The following is a 19,766-nucleotide window of genomic DNA, read 5'->3' as shown; positions in this document are numbered from 1 at the left end:
GAGATATGACTGTCAAGGAACTTCAAGCAGAAAATACTAGCATCATCTTGTGTCCAATTGTGAGAGTTGCAATTGTGAAGGATAACAAAATCATTACTTATCCGTAGAATGTCCAGCCCAGAGGCTTAGTTAACCTAATTAACCCAGGCTTATGTGATGGGCTTCTCGGAACAAGAATGCTCGTTGCTGCTGCTAAACAGATCGTTACACATCCTTTGGGAACCCTTATTACTTAGTTTTCAGTCTTTTTTTTCTGGTCAAAGTGATTTAAAAAAATGTTTTAAAAAAAAAAAATACTTTTTACTTTCCATGCTCGGTTTAGACAAAAATAGGTGCAAATTATGCAGTGTTTCCTTGCACTATACTTTTGACTGTGTGAGATTAAAATTCATATAATATCCATTAATAAGATTTAGAACAGAAGAAGGTATTTTAAAAGGCTATGATTGGCATCATATAACGTTTACGAAATACCAATATAACTTGCAATAATATTGGCATTATACTTGTGTACATATTTATTTAAAGGTAACAAACTTCATGTTTTCTGTTAGATTATCTGCTGTTGAACCTCCAACACAAAGATATTTATAAAACCATATAATCACAAATATAATGTTAGCTACAAATACACAACTGCTTCAGATATTGCAAGAAATATATAAAATGATGTATGATAATATATATTTACTTATTTTATAATACAAAGAGTGTACAAATTCCCCTTAACTAGATATAATGCAACAATGCCACCTTGTGGAATAATAGAGCAGTAGGTTTCATTCTTAAAGGCATACATTAAACAGAGCAAGCCCATGTCTCTCAACACAATATAGAGAGTGCTCAACACAAGACGCTATAATGCTTTATTGAGTTATGCAAAGTGACTGATCAGTGGCTTCTAACAGTAGGGGAAAAGACAGCAAGATTTGCAGGGATATTCCAGAATGGAGGTGATCCTCACTTTATAATGCATCCAAAAAATGTGCAAAACTTTAACAGGAAAATAAAAGATTTCAATTAAAACGTACTCTGGAATAATTGATATGCACTTCTTTTAAATTCTGGATTTTCTGTGAATCTCCAGGGTTTGGTAAGCAATCACAAAACCAGTCTTAGCCCAAGTGATATCAGTTTAAAGGGTTACTCTTAGCACCAAAGGTGTTGGGTGTTTTGAAGTGGTCATGGGACTTGGAACGATGTACAGCCTTTCGGTTTGGAATGCTGAACATACAGAGATATTTTATATTGCAGCTGGAGGTGTAACTTCACCACCAATTGCATCCTTATCAAGTTCGCAATGAGAGTTCCAGGCAGTTTTTTTTCCATAATTGTGTGCGGAGACGCTCATACATTTGCTGAGAGTGCTCACAAGAAGCTTTCGACCAATTAATGATTGGCAGGATCGGCATATGGCTTCCACAGCTCTGTAGATTCAGCTATAATAGAGGAAGGCTTGGTACCCGGGGAGCCAGGTTAGAGGCAAACTGTTGGAACACAGTTTGCAGCTTTACAGGTGGACAGAGACAGGGTAGCCCTGGCATTATATTTACTACAATGGGCTGCAGTGGTTATGAAGCTTGGAACCTTTAGGCATCAGTTTCATCTTATCCGATGAGTAGGATTGCTTAGAAATGCTTAACCACACAGAAGAGTCTAGAGGTGAACCTCAAGCCATCTACCATGAATTAAAAACAGAAGATAGGCTGACACATATAACACATAACGAGGAAGTGAACAATTATTCATTTCATCAGCCGATCTAATTATTAGTGCCCACGAGGGTACTATGTTATGTTTCGAGGGTTCATGCCCAGACTGTGTGGGTACCACTCACACTGACCACCTCTGTTGAGAATATTTCAGGGGATATTAGTCATTTCTTCTATGAATTAAAAAAGTGTGTTTGCAAATCTGACTGGCTCACCAGCCAAATGTAAAACCTCAGCGGTTATCCAAAGCTGTATTAATAATGGTGAGCCGTGACCTATATCCCCTATTTATCTGGAGCATATTACATTAGAGTCAGACTCCCCGTCTGGCCCGTTTCTCACAGTTCCCTTCTCAGTATTGATCAGGCAGGGACATTTTTTTAACTACAGAAACAAAGTCATCACTCCTTACCCGGCAATGGGCAGTTTTTGTTGTTGTAATTTCTATCTTGGCATCATAAACATTTGTGGTTAATTTGACACAACTTTATATATTAGCAAAACATCCTTTGGAACTCTATTTACATGTTTTGTTTGAACCGTTTTATGATTTTGTTGAACATTCAGGGTTAATTGCAATCTCCTACCCTGTTCTTTGGAATGTTCATACATGTGTTACCAAACCTATAGGGGGCAGTATCTCATTGTGATCCACTCGATATATTCTCTCTTCATTTGACACACTTTACCTTACAAAAACAATTTATATTAGCGTCACAAATGGAGACATTGTTATATAGCGTGTTTTAAGTGGTATTAAACTAAAGAGCGTTTGGCTTAATGTTTAAACCAATAAAAGTTAATTATGCAGCACTTTGCGTGTTTGTTATTCTTTTTCTATTTTTTTTTTGTACTTTGTAACACTTAAAGATTATTATTGTAAATATGAGATAGGAGTGGTGATGTTGGACTAGCCAACGTCAGAACCCCAAAGTAGGTTACAAGAGGTAACACGGCGGCTTAACCCCACAACAAGTAAATAACTACCAACTGAAAGAGTGGGATAGAAAAAAAACACTCACTCAAAAGTGAATGGGATTCAATCTCACTCTAGAAGATTACCTCCTAAAGTAAACGTAACAAAGAAAATGGTAATAATTTTATTAAACTAAAATTAAGCAAAGAAAATATATATAATAGGTATAAAGCTTACCCTGGATAGAAACACCATAGAAAGTTGTGTTAGTGAAAATCACATAAAGGTGAGGAATTAAAAACCTGGGGATATGTTCCTTAATCTCAACGAAAGTTATATATATATATATATATATATATATATATATATATTGTATGTGCACATACGTGTAAAGTCCGCTAAAATAAATATGAGTAAGGCCTCTAAAGAGGACCATGTAAGACTATAGGGACATCCGATATGTGGACCAATATATAAGAGAAACGAAACATAAGTACAGACTGCTCCGTACAAAAGATGAAAATTAAATAAACCAACTCGCGCTAAAACGGTAAAATCCGTAAGTAATATATATAGCTTGGATCGTGGTACCTAGCGATAGATGAAATGCCGATATGGTACTGGAGTTAAACTGTGGTAATTATAAATAGTGTCTCAATAGAGTATATCAAGATAGCTCACTGGTGGAATATAAATTCACGAAGAAGCACAAACGGGTGTGGAGCTATGTAGCCGACCCTGCTGTACAGACTCTCTGGGAGGCTATATGTCTCGTTTAGCAATATAAACTATAGGGGAAATCCAATAGTGATATATCCCCTAGTATGAGACTAAAAGATACATAAAATCCACAGCAGTATATAACAGCAGTACCCTAAATCAAAAAAGCCCCCTTCGAAATTAGTAACTTTAGAGAAAAGGAGACAATATCCTAGAAAACCCTGGGCTTACTATCTAGCCCACAGGCAGGCCATAGATACTAAACTGCTGCTTCAAGGCAGCCTAGCAAATCCCTATAAGCTTATGTAAGCACATACTTGGAAAAAATAAATAAATAATGAAAGTGGACATCCGTCAAACCCAGGTAAAAAGTAGAAAAGAAATGCTTAGTTAAAGTAAATGCATCGGCAAAATGCTCTTGTACGGAGCAGTCTGTACTTATGTTCCGTTTCTCTTATATATTGGTCCACATATCGGATGTCCCTATAGTCTTTCTTGGTCCTCTTTAGAGGCCTTACAACTATTTATTTTAGCGGACTTTATACGTATGTGCACATACAATATATATATCACTTTCTATGAGATTAAGGAACATATCCCCAGGTTTTTAATTCCTCACCTTTATGTGATTTTCACTAACACACCTTTCTATGGTGTTTCTATCCAGGGTAAGCTTTATACCTATTATATATATTTTCTTTGCTTAATTTTAGTTTAATAAAATTATTACCATTTTCTTTGTTACGTTTACTTTAGGAGGTAATCTTCTAGAGTGAGATTGAATCCCATTCACTTTTGAGTGAGTGTTTTTTTTCTATCCCACTCTTTCAGTTGGTAAGATTATTAGTGTGTTTAGGCATATACTTACTTCCTAGCATTCTCGCTTTGTAGGGGGTTAGAAAACTGAGAAGTGAATCTCAACAGATTGCTAAATGTAAAACCTCAAGCCATTCACATGTGAGACACTTTTGAATTAAAAATTGGCAGCTGTGAGCCTGAATGGCTCGCCTAGTGTTAAACATTTATGTATTTTTTATTTTATTCTCGGTAACTTCTTGCCGATAAGACATATTTGTAGTATAAAATTGAGCATCTTAAATTGATGGCATAGGGTCAACAACTTTGTGTTATTCACTGGATTCAAAGAAAGCTTGGTAGACAAAGACATTGCAATATAGTGTCTAGCCTGCAAAACTGTAGTACACATTAAACACTAATAAGTTGCTGACTAGATAGCTCAGTGTTTGGGGTTCGAGATGCAGCATTTTTGTCCCGGGTTCAATCCCTGGCAAAGTCTGTACACACACTCAACTTTCTAAGGTTGGTATAGAAGTAAGTTGGGTAACAATAACATCTAAACTCAATGACTACTTTATATTAGTCCGTGTGGCAGCTAATATCTGATTTTAGCTGATTTTAGAAATCAGATATTAGCTGCCACACGGACTTTGTAGTATACCTACTGCAGTGTCCGTGTGGCAGACAGTATGTGGGTCGTACTACGAGAATTTTGAAAGTTCGTATTCTTGAGCACCTGAATAACATCAGGAAGGGGTTAACTACCCATTCGGTTTCTGCCCATTGCAGCACATGCCCTCTCTTTTCATGGAAACAGTTCAGATCTATAGGTATTGAGAGAGTCGTACCCCATTGGCGTGGGGGCGATAGGATTAAGAACTTATCCCAAAGGGAAACCTTTTGGATTCACCAATTACAAACTTTGGAGCCTATGGGATTAAACGTAGACATCGATCTGATCTGTTTCCTATAAAGAATAGTGGTTTTCTGGTCCGTTTGTATTTTAATTTGTTGATAGATCAATATTTGTTTATCTCTCTTTCTTTTCCCATCTCTAGAGGTAGTGGTATGTACTTATGTTCTTATACCACACTCTGTATACACTGTGGAAATGGAATCAGGTTGTCCTTAATTGGACCTACTTTCCAGTTAAGGATGTATCATTGTGTGGAATGTACACATATATATATGACAATACACTTAAGGTGGATGTATTCAATATACTTTTCACTCATATATAACATATTTTTGGGCTATTCTAATTAAATTTGTATTGAGATTTATGGGGCATTTGATTGAAGCCCCCACATTATAACTGTCTACTTATTTCCTTAAAAAGAAGATAGCCGTTATTACTATTATTCTCCATTACCCAATTAAGGGTGTTTCACTGGGATAAATACACATTTATGAAGAGTGTTCTGAAGGTAGATATGTATATTATTATTATTATTTTTTAAATTCACATATATTATTATTTAAATTGTATATTTCATAATTTTAAATAATTTCGAATGAAATTAAATATATTTGAATATAAACAGGGCACTTTAGTAAATATTATCTATATAGATGTAAGTACTATTTTTTCCAATTTATATATTTTTTCAAATTCATATATTATAGTTATTCTAACATAAAATTATAAATAAATTGCATTTTGCATTGATTTCTATGGGGCACAAGCGATGTATGTTGCATAAACCCATTTCTCCATTTTTGCTGCCGATATTATTATGCTTTCTCTTGATAGATTCATATCTGTTTAAAATTCCTATTCTCTGGGACTGTTCTCCTGGCGACCACCAGATGGCCACATCATTATACTTCCCAACCTCTTTGGATTTCACTGTTGGAACGCATGATTCAGTGGAACGCGGAAGTGAAGGTCCACTTCCGGTTCCGGTTTTCGGCCGATACAGAACGCGGGAATTTCAACTAACACTGAAAGAAATCAGCTGGATATGACCTACTGTTCCACCAATGAGGGAGGAAACAAAGGAGGACGCCCAGATGATCACCAATTAACTCAGGGGCTAGCCCTATAAAACAGGACTGGTGGGAGGGTGGGAGTAGGCTGTATTTTTTCATTCTGTCATTTCTGTATGTAATTTTATTCATTTGGTCCCTGAGGAAGTTCCAGTTTGTGAACGAAACGCGTAGGACCTCTTTTTTAAGCCTGTATTTCTACTTTTATTGTTGGGTGATTTTTCATCCTGAATAAATTGTTTTATTTTTTCCACCACCTTGGAAGTCCTGTTTTTTCACTTATCGTTTGGAGCAAGTGGAGAAAGGCATTAGCCCCCCATCACAATCGGGGGAGGCACCTTAGCAACGCTGTCTTTTCATCTACATCTCGTGAGTGCATTTCATGATCACTTACCAATGATTTAATGTAGATTTACACTATGTACACTTTTGTGTTTCAATTATAGATTTCTCAGCCGTATCCCAAATATTCCTGTTGTCTTGTATAGGAGCAATATCTCCCTGACTTTTCCTTTCTGACATGCTGTGGGTTAACTTTCTTATTACCAACTGAGTGACTACCTATTCTTCAAGGAACACTGTTTAAAAGTTAGTTACAAAACACTTGCAAAGTTTACAAAACAATATGAAAAAAAAAATAGGGTAGAAAGCGGAATATTGTTAAGAAAGAAAAATCTTACAATATGTCACCATTCATAGCTTCTGACAGTCCCCACAAAAGGAATGAGGACAGTGGCTGTACTTTTATATCACTTTCTTACATTATAAATCACACCGAAATGTTACCCTGGATCCACATTAAAATGATGGATTGAATGAAAGGCTATCCAGAACAGCACACAGAGATCCCGAGTGAAATTGGCACTTTATTTAAGGAACTGTAGTTGAAGGAAAGCTATATGAAAAAAAACATCCACTGCAATTCATGTTTTAGTTTGACTTATTAAAGACAAAATATAGACAGAAAATATCTTCCTCATTGGTGCAGGAACATAACAAATGTATGGTTCTGTCCACTTAAAGCAAGCATTTCTCAGCTTTGATCTTCTTAATATATATATACATATATTTTTTTTAAATTGAATTTTATTTTTATGAAGCCAAAACTTTATACATATTTCATAAATTGTCTGTCTTTTAATGGTATGGAGGACTATCCTAAATTCCTATATGCTCCAAACAAGCACCCTGCTGACGAGCCTAAATGGGGTAAAAACTTACTGCATCTAGGCAAGGGTTTATTCAGATTCTAAAGTATGCCTCTGGCTGAAAAGTCATGTTAAGAAAGCAAACTATTGTTAAAGTGTCACTGTCATGAGCTTCTCATAAAGATATAATATATATATTAAAATGTGTTTTTATTGCAATGCCCAAGAAATCAGATGATATACATGAGACACAGATACCCCTGCCTAGATATTGACCCTGCCTAGATATTGACACTAAAAAGATTTAGAATCTAGGCTAGATTATTCAGTGACCCCATTCAAGAAAATGTGCTGGCACTCAGTGCTGTATTTTTGAAATGGTGATGCCCTAGACAGGACAGATCTCAGGCACCCCCTAATTAAAATTTACCTGCCCCTTCCTGCCAAGGCCACACCTCTGCCTCTTAATGTACACACATTTTGACTGACAGGCACAAACTCACGGACAAGCACACACGCTCAGATACACTGACATACACTCACTGATTTGACAAAATCTGACAGACATATACTATCATTCAGACACTCACTGACAGACACATACACTCACTGACAGACGTGCCCACTTACTGACAGACACGTACAATCACTCAGACACACACATTCACTGGACACACACACTCACAGACACTCACTGACAGACAGACACACACATACACATTCACTGACGCACACTCACTGACAGACACACACACTCACTGGTACACACACACACTCACTCAAATTCACTGACACACACACACACACTTTCCCCCAACACTCACAATTACTATTATTATTTTTATTTTAAATTTAAATCCACCCAGCCTCCCTGATTTTGGGATAGCTGGGTGGATTTTTCACCTGAGGTCCAGTGGGGCCGGGCTGCTGGGCAGGAAGGCGGACGGACGTGCAGGCGGAAGGGCGGGCAGCCGCTCTAAGTTGTCAGCGAGGGAGCTGTGATCTCTCTGCTCAGCTCCCTCACCACCCACCCGGGAAACAACTGGCCACCTGCCCCGGGAGGGCATTAGCCTGGGCATTTAAGGGCGTAGTTTTTTGCCGCCCACTGGTAAGTGCCGCCCAAGGCAAATGCCTTGTCTGCCTCAAGATAGATACATCCCTGCTGGCACTGGTAATTTGTGTTAATGGATCCTCTGTTCTTCTGAGTGGTCTTTCCAACATAGATCTACCCATGTTAACATTTCCATTTGTATACAACATATGAGGATTCACGCTGAGGTGAAAGGACTTTATTGTCTTAGGGGAATGGGAAAGTGAAACCCCAAATAATGGAGTTAAAATTTCCACAGCAGAGACATGGGATGCAAAACAAGACTGGACGAATGGAAATGGTGCAGACACAATAAGATGACAGTGAAGGTGAGTTCAGACGCCATGGGATAAATGACCCAACATTTTCATCTACTGCAGCAAACTTCTGTTAAGTTTTTTATTTCTGTTATATTTGTGCATTTATGTGGCTTCTTTTTTATTATGAGGATTTATACACTCTACGATCGAGATTTTATCAGATATGTGAATTAGGTACCATACTCTAATGAATAGCAGCTGGTAGATTACAGACTTAAGCAAGTACACGCCCACATGAGGTGGACTTAAAAGTGAAGAGCGGGCTATGGAAAGGTAGATCTGAAGAAGCCATTGTCACGGTGAAACGCGTCATCATGCTACCACGCACGAAAGTGGACGCTAACCTAGCATACCGGAAAACGCCAATAGAACCGGGACCAGATACTGTGGCCACATAGAAGGGACTGAGGAAAAGACGATCCGCTAGCCTGCTGGTTTTAAGGTTGCTTGTAATAAACATATATTCTGATTTTACTACTGCCTCAGGTTTACCTGCGTTTCCTTGGAAACATTATCTGGAGCCTTTAGAGTTAGAGCAGACTCATCTGCTCTACACTAGTGAGTGTATATTTCTCAGTATACATATTCAATATTGGTAAAATAATATAATACTAGATTTATTTCTCTCTCCCCCTTTTTTTTACATATGTATGGACATTGATTACTTTGTAAGGAGCCTCTTGACCTTAAGAAAGGTATTATTTCAAAAGTTTAAAGGTGCCTTTATTTACTGCACTTCGCACTGTACACCTTTTGTAAGATTTTATCACTAAACACTTAAAGTGTTATACAAAGGGTAATTTGCACCACAAAAAGATGTTGCTATTTTTGCACAAATAAGCGTTTAAGTGTTCAATTTATATTGCGGTCTTAAAGACACAGCACAACGTTTTTCTTCTCTTAATAATAAGAAAAATGTGAATTAAATTCTCCCCAACAACATCCATAGAACAGAAACATAGAATGTGACGACAGATAAGAACCATTCAGCCCATCTAGTCTGCCCAATTTTCTGAATACTTTCATTAGTCCCTGGCCTTGTCTTATAGTTAGGATAGCTTTATGCCTATCCCACGCATGCTTAAACTCCTTCACTGTGCTAAAGGACCACTATAGGCACCCAGACCTTCAGCTTAATTAAGTGGTCTGGGTGCCTGGTCCATCTAGGGTTAACCCTTTTTTCTATAAACATAGCAGTTTCAGAGAAACTGCTATGTTTAGATTTGGGTTAATCCAGCCTCTAGTGGCTGTCTCACTGACAGCCGCTAGAGGTGCTTGCGTGCTTCTCACTGTGAAAATCACAGTGAGAAGACGCCAGCGTCCATAGGAAAGCATTGTAAATTGTAAATGCTTTCCTATGAGACTGGCTGAATGCACGCGCGGCTCTTGCCGCGCATGCGCATTCAGCCGAAGAGGCGGAGAGGAGGAGGAGAGCTCCCCACCCGGCGCTGGAGAAAGAGGTAAGTTTAACCCTCTTCCTCTCCATCCAGCCCGGCGGGAAGGGGACCCTGAGGGTGGGGGCACCCTCAGGGCACTATAGTGCCAGGAAAACTAGTATGTTTTCCTGGCACTATAGTGGTCCTTTAAACTCTACCACTTCAGCTGGAAGCCTATTCCATGCATCTACTACCCTCTCAGTAAAGTAATACTTCCTGATATTTTTAAACCTTTGCCCCTCTAATTTAAGACTATGTCCTCTTGCTGTGGTAGTTTTTCTTATTTTTAATATAGTCTCCTCCTTTACTGTGTTGATTCCCTTTATGTATTTAAATGTTTCTATCATATCCCCCCGTCTTCTCTTTCCTCCAAGCTATACATGTTAAGTGAGATAGTATAATGTATACTTTTATAGAGAGCATGGACCTGATACGATGTTCTGAAATTACAAAATATATTTTGCATGCAGGTAACTTGTGATTCGGTTGTTGACTGTTTCAATTAAGAAACCTTCGAAGAATATAAACTTATCATGAAAAGGTTTTAAATAATACTACGTTTCACCAGCATAAAATAACTCTAATTTTATGGTAACTGTAATGATAGCTTTAGTGGAAGTAAAATAGGCTGTCAGGCAGAAATACATCCCAATGCTTAAACTAAAGAAAACCAATGTAGTAAAAGCTACCTCTTGTGGCAATAAATGGTGTTTGCATCTTTACAGTCAACAATACAGCTGAAGGATGAACGATGTAGCGAACTAAATAAGAGCCATAGTTAAAAGTGAATAAATATATCAATTGTATTCATTCCACTCACTAAGTAAACATGGCATGGTGGGTAATAAAAGGGACACTCCAACCTTGTACTGGAGCATTCTATTTCTGTTTTAAAAATATATGCTTTAGAAACAAATACTAATAAGAAATTAAAAAAAAAATAAGATGCTTGTAAAAGTCCCAATTTTATATTTTTTTATGTAGGTTTTTTTTTTGGTAACTTTTGCATTTAGTTACGCATGGATTAGGAAGTGACTCACCCACTTACTCACCCCTTTGCGTCTTTCTATGCTGAGCGCTGAGATTTTTCCATAAATTACTGCTGGACACAGAGTACTTGCATGCTCACGGTCAACCCATAATGCAATGTGCGTGGTTAGGAGCTTTGCATTGTGGGATTAATCTGCAAACTTCTCAAGGCTCAAAGCGCACAGGAAACTTCCACCAACATTTACCCTACACATTTGATGATGATTTAGCTGTCACAATGTAGACATTACAGAAGAATACTTACTTAAAGTGAATAGTGTCATCCGCACATTTGTAATCGCAGACCAATTTAGCCCAAAATGTCCACTAATAACTCGTTTAGGGATTAGTTTGCATATCTTTTGTCTAACTCCCCCAACAGCAAATTAAAAGGATAATATAGGTACCATATTCAATTCAGCCCTTAGCTCCAATTTACAGCTCAGTCAATCGGAAATCTAGGAATGACACCTCACTACTCTCAGCAAGCAGGTCTTGTTTAAGAGCAATTACAAATCCTAAGACTTCACCAGTCTCTGTAATGATCGGTGATGAGCTTGCATGGAAATCACACTGTTGGCTGCTAATGCATTGGAGCCAAGGGAGGGGCAAGACAGTAGGTCCCCCCCTTATCACTTACGGCACTTACCTACTGCTAATGGGAAGGGTGGAGACAGGAGGTTCCTCCCCCAAAAACTGTCAGCAGTTTTAAAAGACACTAAAGTCTCCAAGACCACTTAATCTCAATGAAGTGGTCCCAGTGCAGTGGTCCTAAAGTGGTTAACGTGCAAGGTAAAACATTCCCGTTACATAGAAAGCATTGAATACAACACTTTCCTATAGGACAGCTTGCATGCACATTAGGTTCTCTATATCATCTTTGTCAGTATTCTTCTTTGAACTAATACATATCCTCCTGGAAATATTAAACATGGTCCAGTTTGTGTCTCCTGTCAATCAATATAACGAGGATCAGAATAGGTACGTAAGCTATACTTGCATGAGAGGGGATCTTTCAGTTTGGCTGAGCATCGTGAGAGTCATAAAGCAACGAGTGGACGCACAGAATGACCAATTCCTTCATATCTGCTCAGAAGGTCAATGTGAATATTCTGAAAAATACTCCATCTGCCTTTGAACACATCCACTCCAGCATCCCATTTCATTGTGGTCTTACATTGCCTCGGTTGCCTTAAAAAGACTTACATCGTAAGTACACTTATATTGGCTTCGATCAGCATTGTTTCGTTTGATGCTATGATTTATTATTTTTCTTTTCTTTTTCTTCCTGCTAACCCCGTGGTTCTAGATAGCACAGAATACATGATTTATAACTCACTTTGAAGACTGAACACTTTTATACAATCAAAGCTTTTTTATGAGAACACAGCAGAGGTGGAACAAGAAGAGGTCACAAGTGGATCTTGGTAATATACAGACACACAGATAGGTTACATAAAATAAATTAGATAGATAGCCTAGATAAAATAGATGAGAGAGAGAGAGAGAGAGAGAGAGAGAGAGAGAGAGAGAGAGAGACACATATATACATATATACACACACATATATATATATATAAAACTGATCGCCTGAAATGAAGCCCAGTTGCACAAATTTAAATATAAAGAAGTACATTTTGTAAAAACATTTTTTTATAAATAAGTCATATTTTACGTTTCACTGTATTTCAATAGGGTTTTAGGGATATTTTAGTGATCATTAAACATATGGTGGTGTATATTGGGCAAAAACATAAGCAGGTTCTTGAAAGATAACGAGTTTAGTACTATCTTTCATTGATGGTGCAAGTAATCCTAGAAGACATGAGTAGGAGACAAAAACAAGGAAAAATAACAGCGAGTGAGAATTAAAGGGACACTGTAGGCACCTAGACCACTTCAGCTCATTGTACAATGTTCCTTAACCCTAGAGTGGTAATTATTGCAGTTTCTGAGAAACTGCAATAATTACCTCTGAGGGTTAACTCCTACTTCAGTCGCTGTCTACCAGACAGCCACTAGAGGGACTTCCGGAATCGAAACGGACCTATGGTCCGTTATCCTCACGCTATGCCTGTGTCAGACCTTTCCCCATAGGAAAGCATTGAATTTTATGGGGAAATCCTAATGCGAGCACTATAGAATCCCGTTAAATCTTTTTAAGGGTGTACACAGCATTGCTTAAGACTGACCATACTTCTTCAAGCCTTTGGACATTGGTTGCTGCATAGATCTATAGGAGATGTAAAGAAATAAAGATACAAACCTTCATGGAAGGTAAGCAGTATTTGTCCCTGTGTCATCAGGTCCTCCCCTGCAGTGAGATTGGCTAAATGTATAGCCATATACATACACAGTAGGTGGAGTATCTCTAGCTATTTAATTATGAAGGACTACCCTTGATACTAATAATTTGACATGATTGTGATCACACGTGAACATGGTTAATTATCGGCTTGCTAAGCTCCTTAATGGAAAAGAGGATACTTTTCTTCTAGACAGATGGCAGATCTCTCCACACTGAGCTACCACTCTGTATCAGTTCACTCTCTCTCTCTACCTGGTGTTTTTTTTAATTACTGTACTTTAAAGGGACACTATAGTCACCAGAACAACTACAGCTTAATGTAGTTGTTCGGGTGAGTATACTCATTGCCTTCAGGCATTTTAATGCAGACACTGCCTTTTCAGAGACAAGGCAATGTTTACGTTGCTCCTAGGGACACCTCCAAGTGGCCACTCCTCAGATGGGCTTCCTAGCTCAGTGCTGCACAGTAGGAAGCACTGCTATTCAGCATCTCCACACACTGCTGACATTTCCTCATAGAGATGCATTGATTCAATGCATCTCTATGAGGAGGTGGTGATTGGCCAAAACGGTGTTGGCCAAAACGACCCGCCCCCTTGCCAATTTTAGCCAATCCAATGCTTTCCCCATGGGAAAGCATTGGATTGGCTAAAAATCTGCAATTCTGATTATGTCACCAAGTGGGTGGGGCCAGTGCTGGCGGAAGCCACAAGGCACGAACATAAGGTGAGTTTTAATTGCTTTTAAGGGGGCTAAGTGGGGTGCAAGCCATCTAAATGGTGGGTTTAGCACTATAGGGTCAGGAATGCATGTTTGTGTTCTTGACCCTATAGTGTTTCTTTAAATGTATGTTAGTGCTCTACATAAAAAAATAAAAACAAACATATATAAAATACATACATTTACTTTTTTCTACACAACAACCAATCTGTAAATGATATTGAGTGGATAAACCTTCCGTTAACTATCTCAAAAATAAAAGAACACTCTATGCACTATAACCACTTCATATCAATAAGGTGGTTAAAGTGACATTTTTGGTTTAACACTGAAGAAGTGTTCATAGGCAGTGGTCTGTTGACTCTCTTCTTGTGCTTGGGGAAATGCGGAAGCATTAGCTCAGGCAGCAAAGGGACAGCAGTGATAGGCTACTCTCCCAGTCTAACACAGACTATCCATCGAGAGAAAGTATGTACATGTTTAACCTTTACTAAGTAGAAGTAACCAATGAGAGTCTGATAAAGTCAGTGGACACTCTCAGCCTAGCACAGCTTTTCGAGCTGATACTTCCACATTATCCTTAGCACACAAAGAGAGGCAGCAGACCAGAACCTGGGGATACTCTGTCAGTGTTACTCCTTTAACAATTGATATTAAGACATGGCCACGGCACTCCAGGCACCATAATAACCTCAGTGAGATGAAGTGGTTATAGTGCCAGGAATATTCCTTTAATGAGATATCCAGGTTAACTTTCATGATTTGTACAGTAATATAGAGACAATGCATGAAAAATGTCCTCTTGAAAGAAAAATTTAAAAAAATTTTTTACAACTTAAGGCATTCTTCAGTGAAGTTGCTCCACTTCCTACAGATTTGCAGTTTATGCCTATCCTAGTACTCATATTGCTTTCCGTGGGAATTCCATTGATTACAGGTTTAGGTAAGTAAAAACTACCTTGCCCTGCTCCCCGCGGCAAACTCACTGCAAGTAGAGTTTGGTTCTTTGCAAATAGAAGGTAACAGAGCCTCTTTAAGATAATGGGCAAAGGCATACGGTTAGTGTAAGCATAAGGTTATAAGTAGGGTTGTTAAATCATTTGCGAGGGGGGGGGTTGAGTATAGGGTTAGGGTGGACGACTAAATATGTATTTAGAGCAAGACTGGAGCAGAGGGGGATTGGAGCTTAATGTCTGATCTGAATGGACGCCATTTCCCGAAGCTCCTGACATCCGGCGAATAATATGTCTCGGTCTGTGATCCTACTAAGCCATAGATGCGAAGCACAACTCACCTTTTCTCCCTCTAACGGTGAGCTTCAAACGCGTCTTTTTTGTACTTCCAATCAGGCAGGAAGTCTTGCTGCAAAACTGGGGCCTACTTTGAGCTTCCGACCTCAAGGGCCACGCCAGGGAATTCATAAAAAGACGCCGAGATATTACGCCCCTCCCATTCTTTCCCTGGGCTTACAACTCGCAGCTCTGACATCATGGGGTGACGATCTCAAAGACCACAACTGGAAGTGAGTAGGGACTCCCTGGACATCGGGGCCTTGCTGCAACATCCAGCAAGCCCAAAGATGGCAGCCTGGTAGGACCAAGACCTGAGCAGAACATGCTAGCTCCAGCTACCAAACAAGACATCTCCAATCTGCTCAGGGATCTGAAACAAATGTTTTCTGCAGACCTAGACGTTGTCAGAACAGAGGTTCAAAAGATGACTGCACACACACAGGCCTTGGAGGATGACATCTTGGATCGAGGTACAAGGCCTGAAAGAAAATATGCAACAAATGCAACCTTGCCAAAATATCCTGACGCTCTAACATTAAAATTTGAGATGTCCCTGAATTGGTCAGCCCAGCTGAACTGCCACACTACTTGAGATGCCTAGCAGGCACGATCTTTGAAGGCTTCTACAGAATTAACAAACCCAGGTAAATTCCATCTGCTGCACCCATTGCCAGACAAGAATCAAATCTTGTCATCAGTGCCGGGCACAACCCCATATGACTTGGAATCCTTCCAGTTAACATTCTTTCAGAATACCTTGCAATGGCGAAGGTCCTTGGAACAAGTCACAAGTCAATTACGTGAGGCTGGTGTGGAGTACTGATGGACTTTACTGAGATCATTCACGGTCCTTAAGGATAGCAATACGCTAAAACCTACCTCATTGAACGACTCTGCCTCCTTCCTCCAAGCGGTAGGGATCTCTCCAACACACTCAACTTCGGCAACCCCCTCAGCTTCCCACACCTGCGATCCAGAACGAACGGCGCCTTTTGTACCCAGAAAAGGAGAAAGACTGGAGGCAGTGACCTGAGTCACTTCACGGCCTCAAGAACTTATTTTCAGTTGTATTACTTAGTTGAATCAATCATACTTAATTGCTTCACATACCATTGTTGGACTAGGTCCGTTACACCTGGTAGCTCAGTTGGTAAGAAAGCCTGTTTACAAATGCAAGGTCACAGGTTCGAATCCCAGGGTCTGAGGATTATATTACTATTCAGCTGCTGCTTTGAGTCCCACCAGGAGAAAGGCACTATATAAATATTAGTTATCCACAACAAATTAGAGAGGTAAAGGTTTAAAAATAATATCAGGAAGTATTACTTTACTGAGCGGGTAGAGGATGCATGGAATAGCCTTCCAGCTGAAGTGGTAGAGGATAACACAGTAAATGAGTTTAAGCATGCGTGGGATATGCATAAGGCTATCCTAACTATAGCATAAAGCCAGGGACTAACGAAAGTATTTTAAAAATTGGGCAGACTAGATGGGCCGAATGCTTCTTATGTTTGTCACATTGCATATTTCTATTTTTATGCATTAGGTTAGCTCAATGGGCTAATACACTAGCATTACACTGTCCATATCTTATGGTTCACATGTTCTATCCCCACTGAAGTAGATAAAATAGGAATCACCTATTTGGGTAACCAGAGAATGTATTCACGATTTTATATCTTGTGATCTATTAATTTCTGTGTATTTTTCAGAGTTGTGGCAACTGACATTTAATGTGGATAAGTGCAAGATAATGCATCTTGGACGTAAAAACCCAAGGGCAGAGTACAGAATATTTGATAGAGTCCTAACCTCAACATCTGAGGAAAGGGATTTAGGGGTGATTAATTTCTGATGACTTAAAGGTATGCAGACAATGTAATAGAGCAGCAGGAAATGCTAGCAGAATGCTTGGTTGTATAGGGAGAGGTATTAGCAGTAGAAAGAGAGAAGTGCTCATGCCATTGTACAGAACACTGGTGAGACCTCACTTGGAATATTGTATGCAGTACTGGAGACCGTATCTTCAGAAGGATATTGATACCTTAGAAAGAGTTCAGAGAAGGGCTACTAAACTGGTTCATGGATTGCAGGATAAAACTTACCAGGAAAGGTTAAAGGATCTTAACATGTATAGCTTCGAGGAAAGACGAGACAGGGGGGGATATGATAGAAACATTTAAATACATAAAGGGAATCAACACAGTAAAGGAGGAGACTATATTTAAAAGAAGAAAAAACTACCACAACAAGAGGACATAGTCTTAAATTAGAGGGACAAATGTTTAAAAATAATATCAAGAAGTATTACTTTACTGAGAGGGTAGTGGATGCATGGAATAGCCTTCCAGCTGAAGTGGTAGAGGTTAACACAGTAAAGGAGTTTAAGCATGCATGGGATAGGCATAAGGCTATCCTAACTATAAGTTAAGGCCAGAGACTAATGAAAGTATTTAGAAAATTGGGCAGACTAGATGGGCCGAATGGTTCTTATCTGCCGTCACATTCTATGTTTCTATGTTGTATACTGTGGATTCCCACATGTTTATTGGAGCTTTTCTTCGTGTTCAAAGTTTTGTTTTGGTTCAAAACTCCAACAAATGTCTCCATCATTAAGTGGTTAATGTGTCTAATTAAAATAGAGTTGTGGTGACCTTAATAGCTGTGAATTCTTAAACGACTTTCAAAATGCTGATAAAAATTGCAGCATATTGCACAAATACTAAAAATTTCGAAATAAAAACTTCACTGCAGTATAATACTCGCCTCTGTGTCCTTAACAAAATCATGACTTTACGCCATGAAACTAGTAAAATCTGGTAATTTTTCAAATTCTCCTACGCATAATTGTTTTCGGTTTCATCTCTCGAGGTAAGGGGAGAGACTCCTTATTACTACGAAACAGTTTAGCAAATATCTAGGACAGGGGTGGGCAACCTTCGTGCACTCCAGATGTTGTGGACTACATGTCCCCTGATGCTTTGCCAACATTATGGAAAATGTAGTCCACAACATTTGGAGTGTCGAAAGTAGCCTATCCTTGATCTAGGTGATAGTATCCAGAGATGGTTATCAACATAACCAGAGTTATAGTAGGTTTTATTGCGTGTTCCTTTAAAATATATAAAAACGCAGTTCACACTCGGATTGCACTAAAATTATTTCTCCGAAATGTTTTACATTAAATTCTACACATGCATCCACTTATTAGAGAAAATAACCATTTATAAAATGACACTATATTCCACAGTGTTGTGTAACAGGTTACAAATAACTCATAACTACTATAATTTAATGCATCTGCTATGACCAGAACTCCCACCATCCTTCAGCTGAAGCCTGAGACAGCTGAGGAGACCCTGGCAGCTCCACCAGATGCCACCACTGGCTCACCCATCTGCCCTTTTATAGACCTCTAAACTGACGTCACTGAGGCACAGACCACGCTGATTGGACGCCGCCTTGCCACGCCCGCTAACCTGTGCAGCGCGCGCGCTCTCACTGTCACCACGTGACCGGCCACCTGCCCTATTCCATTGGCAGTCAGTCAGTCAGTGTAGTGAAAGTGCAGGTGGGGAAACAAACCTCTCCTCCCCTCCCCCAGCCAGCCTTACCTGGTAGCGCCATGGCGGCAACCAACGGCACGCGGGGAAAAATAAAAAAAATCCAGCTGGTATTTCCCCGCGACCTGCTGCCCGTTTAGCAGTCCGGTATCGATATCAGGGCAGGGGGCGGGTCCGTGGAATTATTCCACTCCTCTTTACGGCTTCAGAACCGAGTGGCGAATCTGCGGTGAGGGAGATGGCGGATGGGTGGCCGGGAGGTGAAGGCCGCGTGGGGCACGTGATCGGGTCGTGAGGTGGATTTCCACCTACGTCATTGGCGTGCGCCGATACGTTACCATGGCGACCTAATGTTTACATTATTTTTTTTTGTGGCTCAGCAGTAAACTATGATAACCCATTCAGAACAGTTTTATTATACTGTCATAGCAATCCAAATGTCTGAAGTCTAAATAAAATATAATAATATACTCATAATTACACAAAATAATTTATTATACTGTCATAGCAATCCATGTGTCTGAAATCTAAATAAAATATAATAATATACTCATAATTACACAAAATAATTTGTTATATTTTCATAGCAAGTGAAGTGGCTGAAGTCTAAATAAAATACAATTTACCCATAATTACACAATCCATTGTAAACAGGTTTATATATGTGTTATAATTAAAGTGTGTTTAGGGCAATGTAACGTGGGACGTCTCTCAAATGCTGTTGG

General features: G+C 39.2%; 1 protein-coding gene across 1 annotated transcript in view; it reads right to left on the bottom strand.

Moving 5' to 3' along the window:
* The window catches only part of ZFAT (zinc finger and AT-hook domain containing), a 233,994-nt gene extending 214,701 nt beyond the window's left edge, over positions 1 to 19,293 (bottom strand). Inside the window, exon 1 of the mRNA XM_063451038.1 lies at positions 19,093 to 19,293. Coding sequence (XP_063307108.1) covers positions 19,093 to 19,105 — 13 coding nt within the window. The 5' untranslated portion in view covers positions 19,106 to 19,293. The remainder of the gene's footprint in view (positions 1 to 19,092) is intronic.
* Positions 19,294 to 19,766: the final 473 nt, after the last annotated feature.

This window comes from Pelobates fuscus, chromosome 4 (genome assembly GCF_036172605.1).
Source record: "Pelobates fuscus isolate aPelFus1 chromosome 4, aPelFus1.pri, whole genome shotgun sequence".
Lineage (NCBI taxonomy): Eukaryota > Metazoa > Chordata > Amphibia > Anura > Pelobatidae > Pelobates > Pelobates fuscus.
The sequence above is the reverse complement of the archived record's forward strand: the minus strand, read 5'-3'. Positions and strand labels throughout refer to the sequence as shown.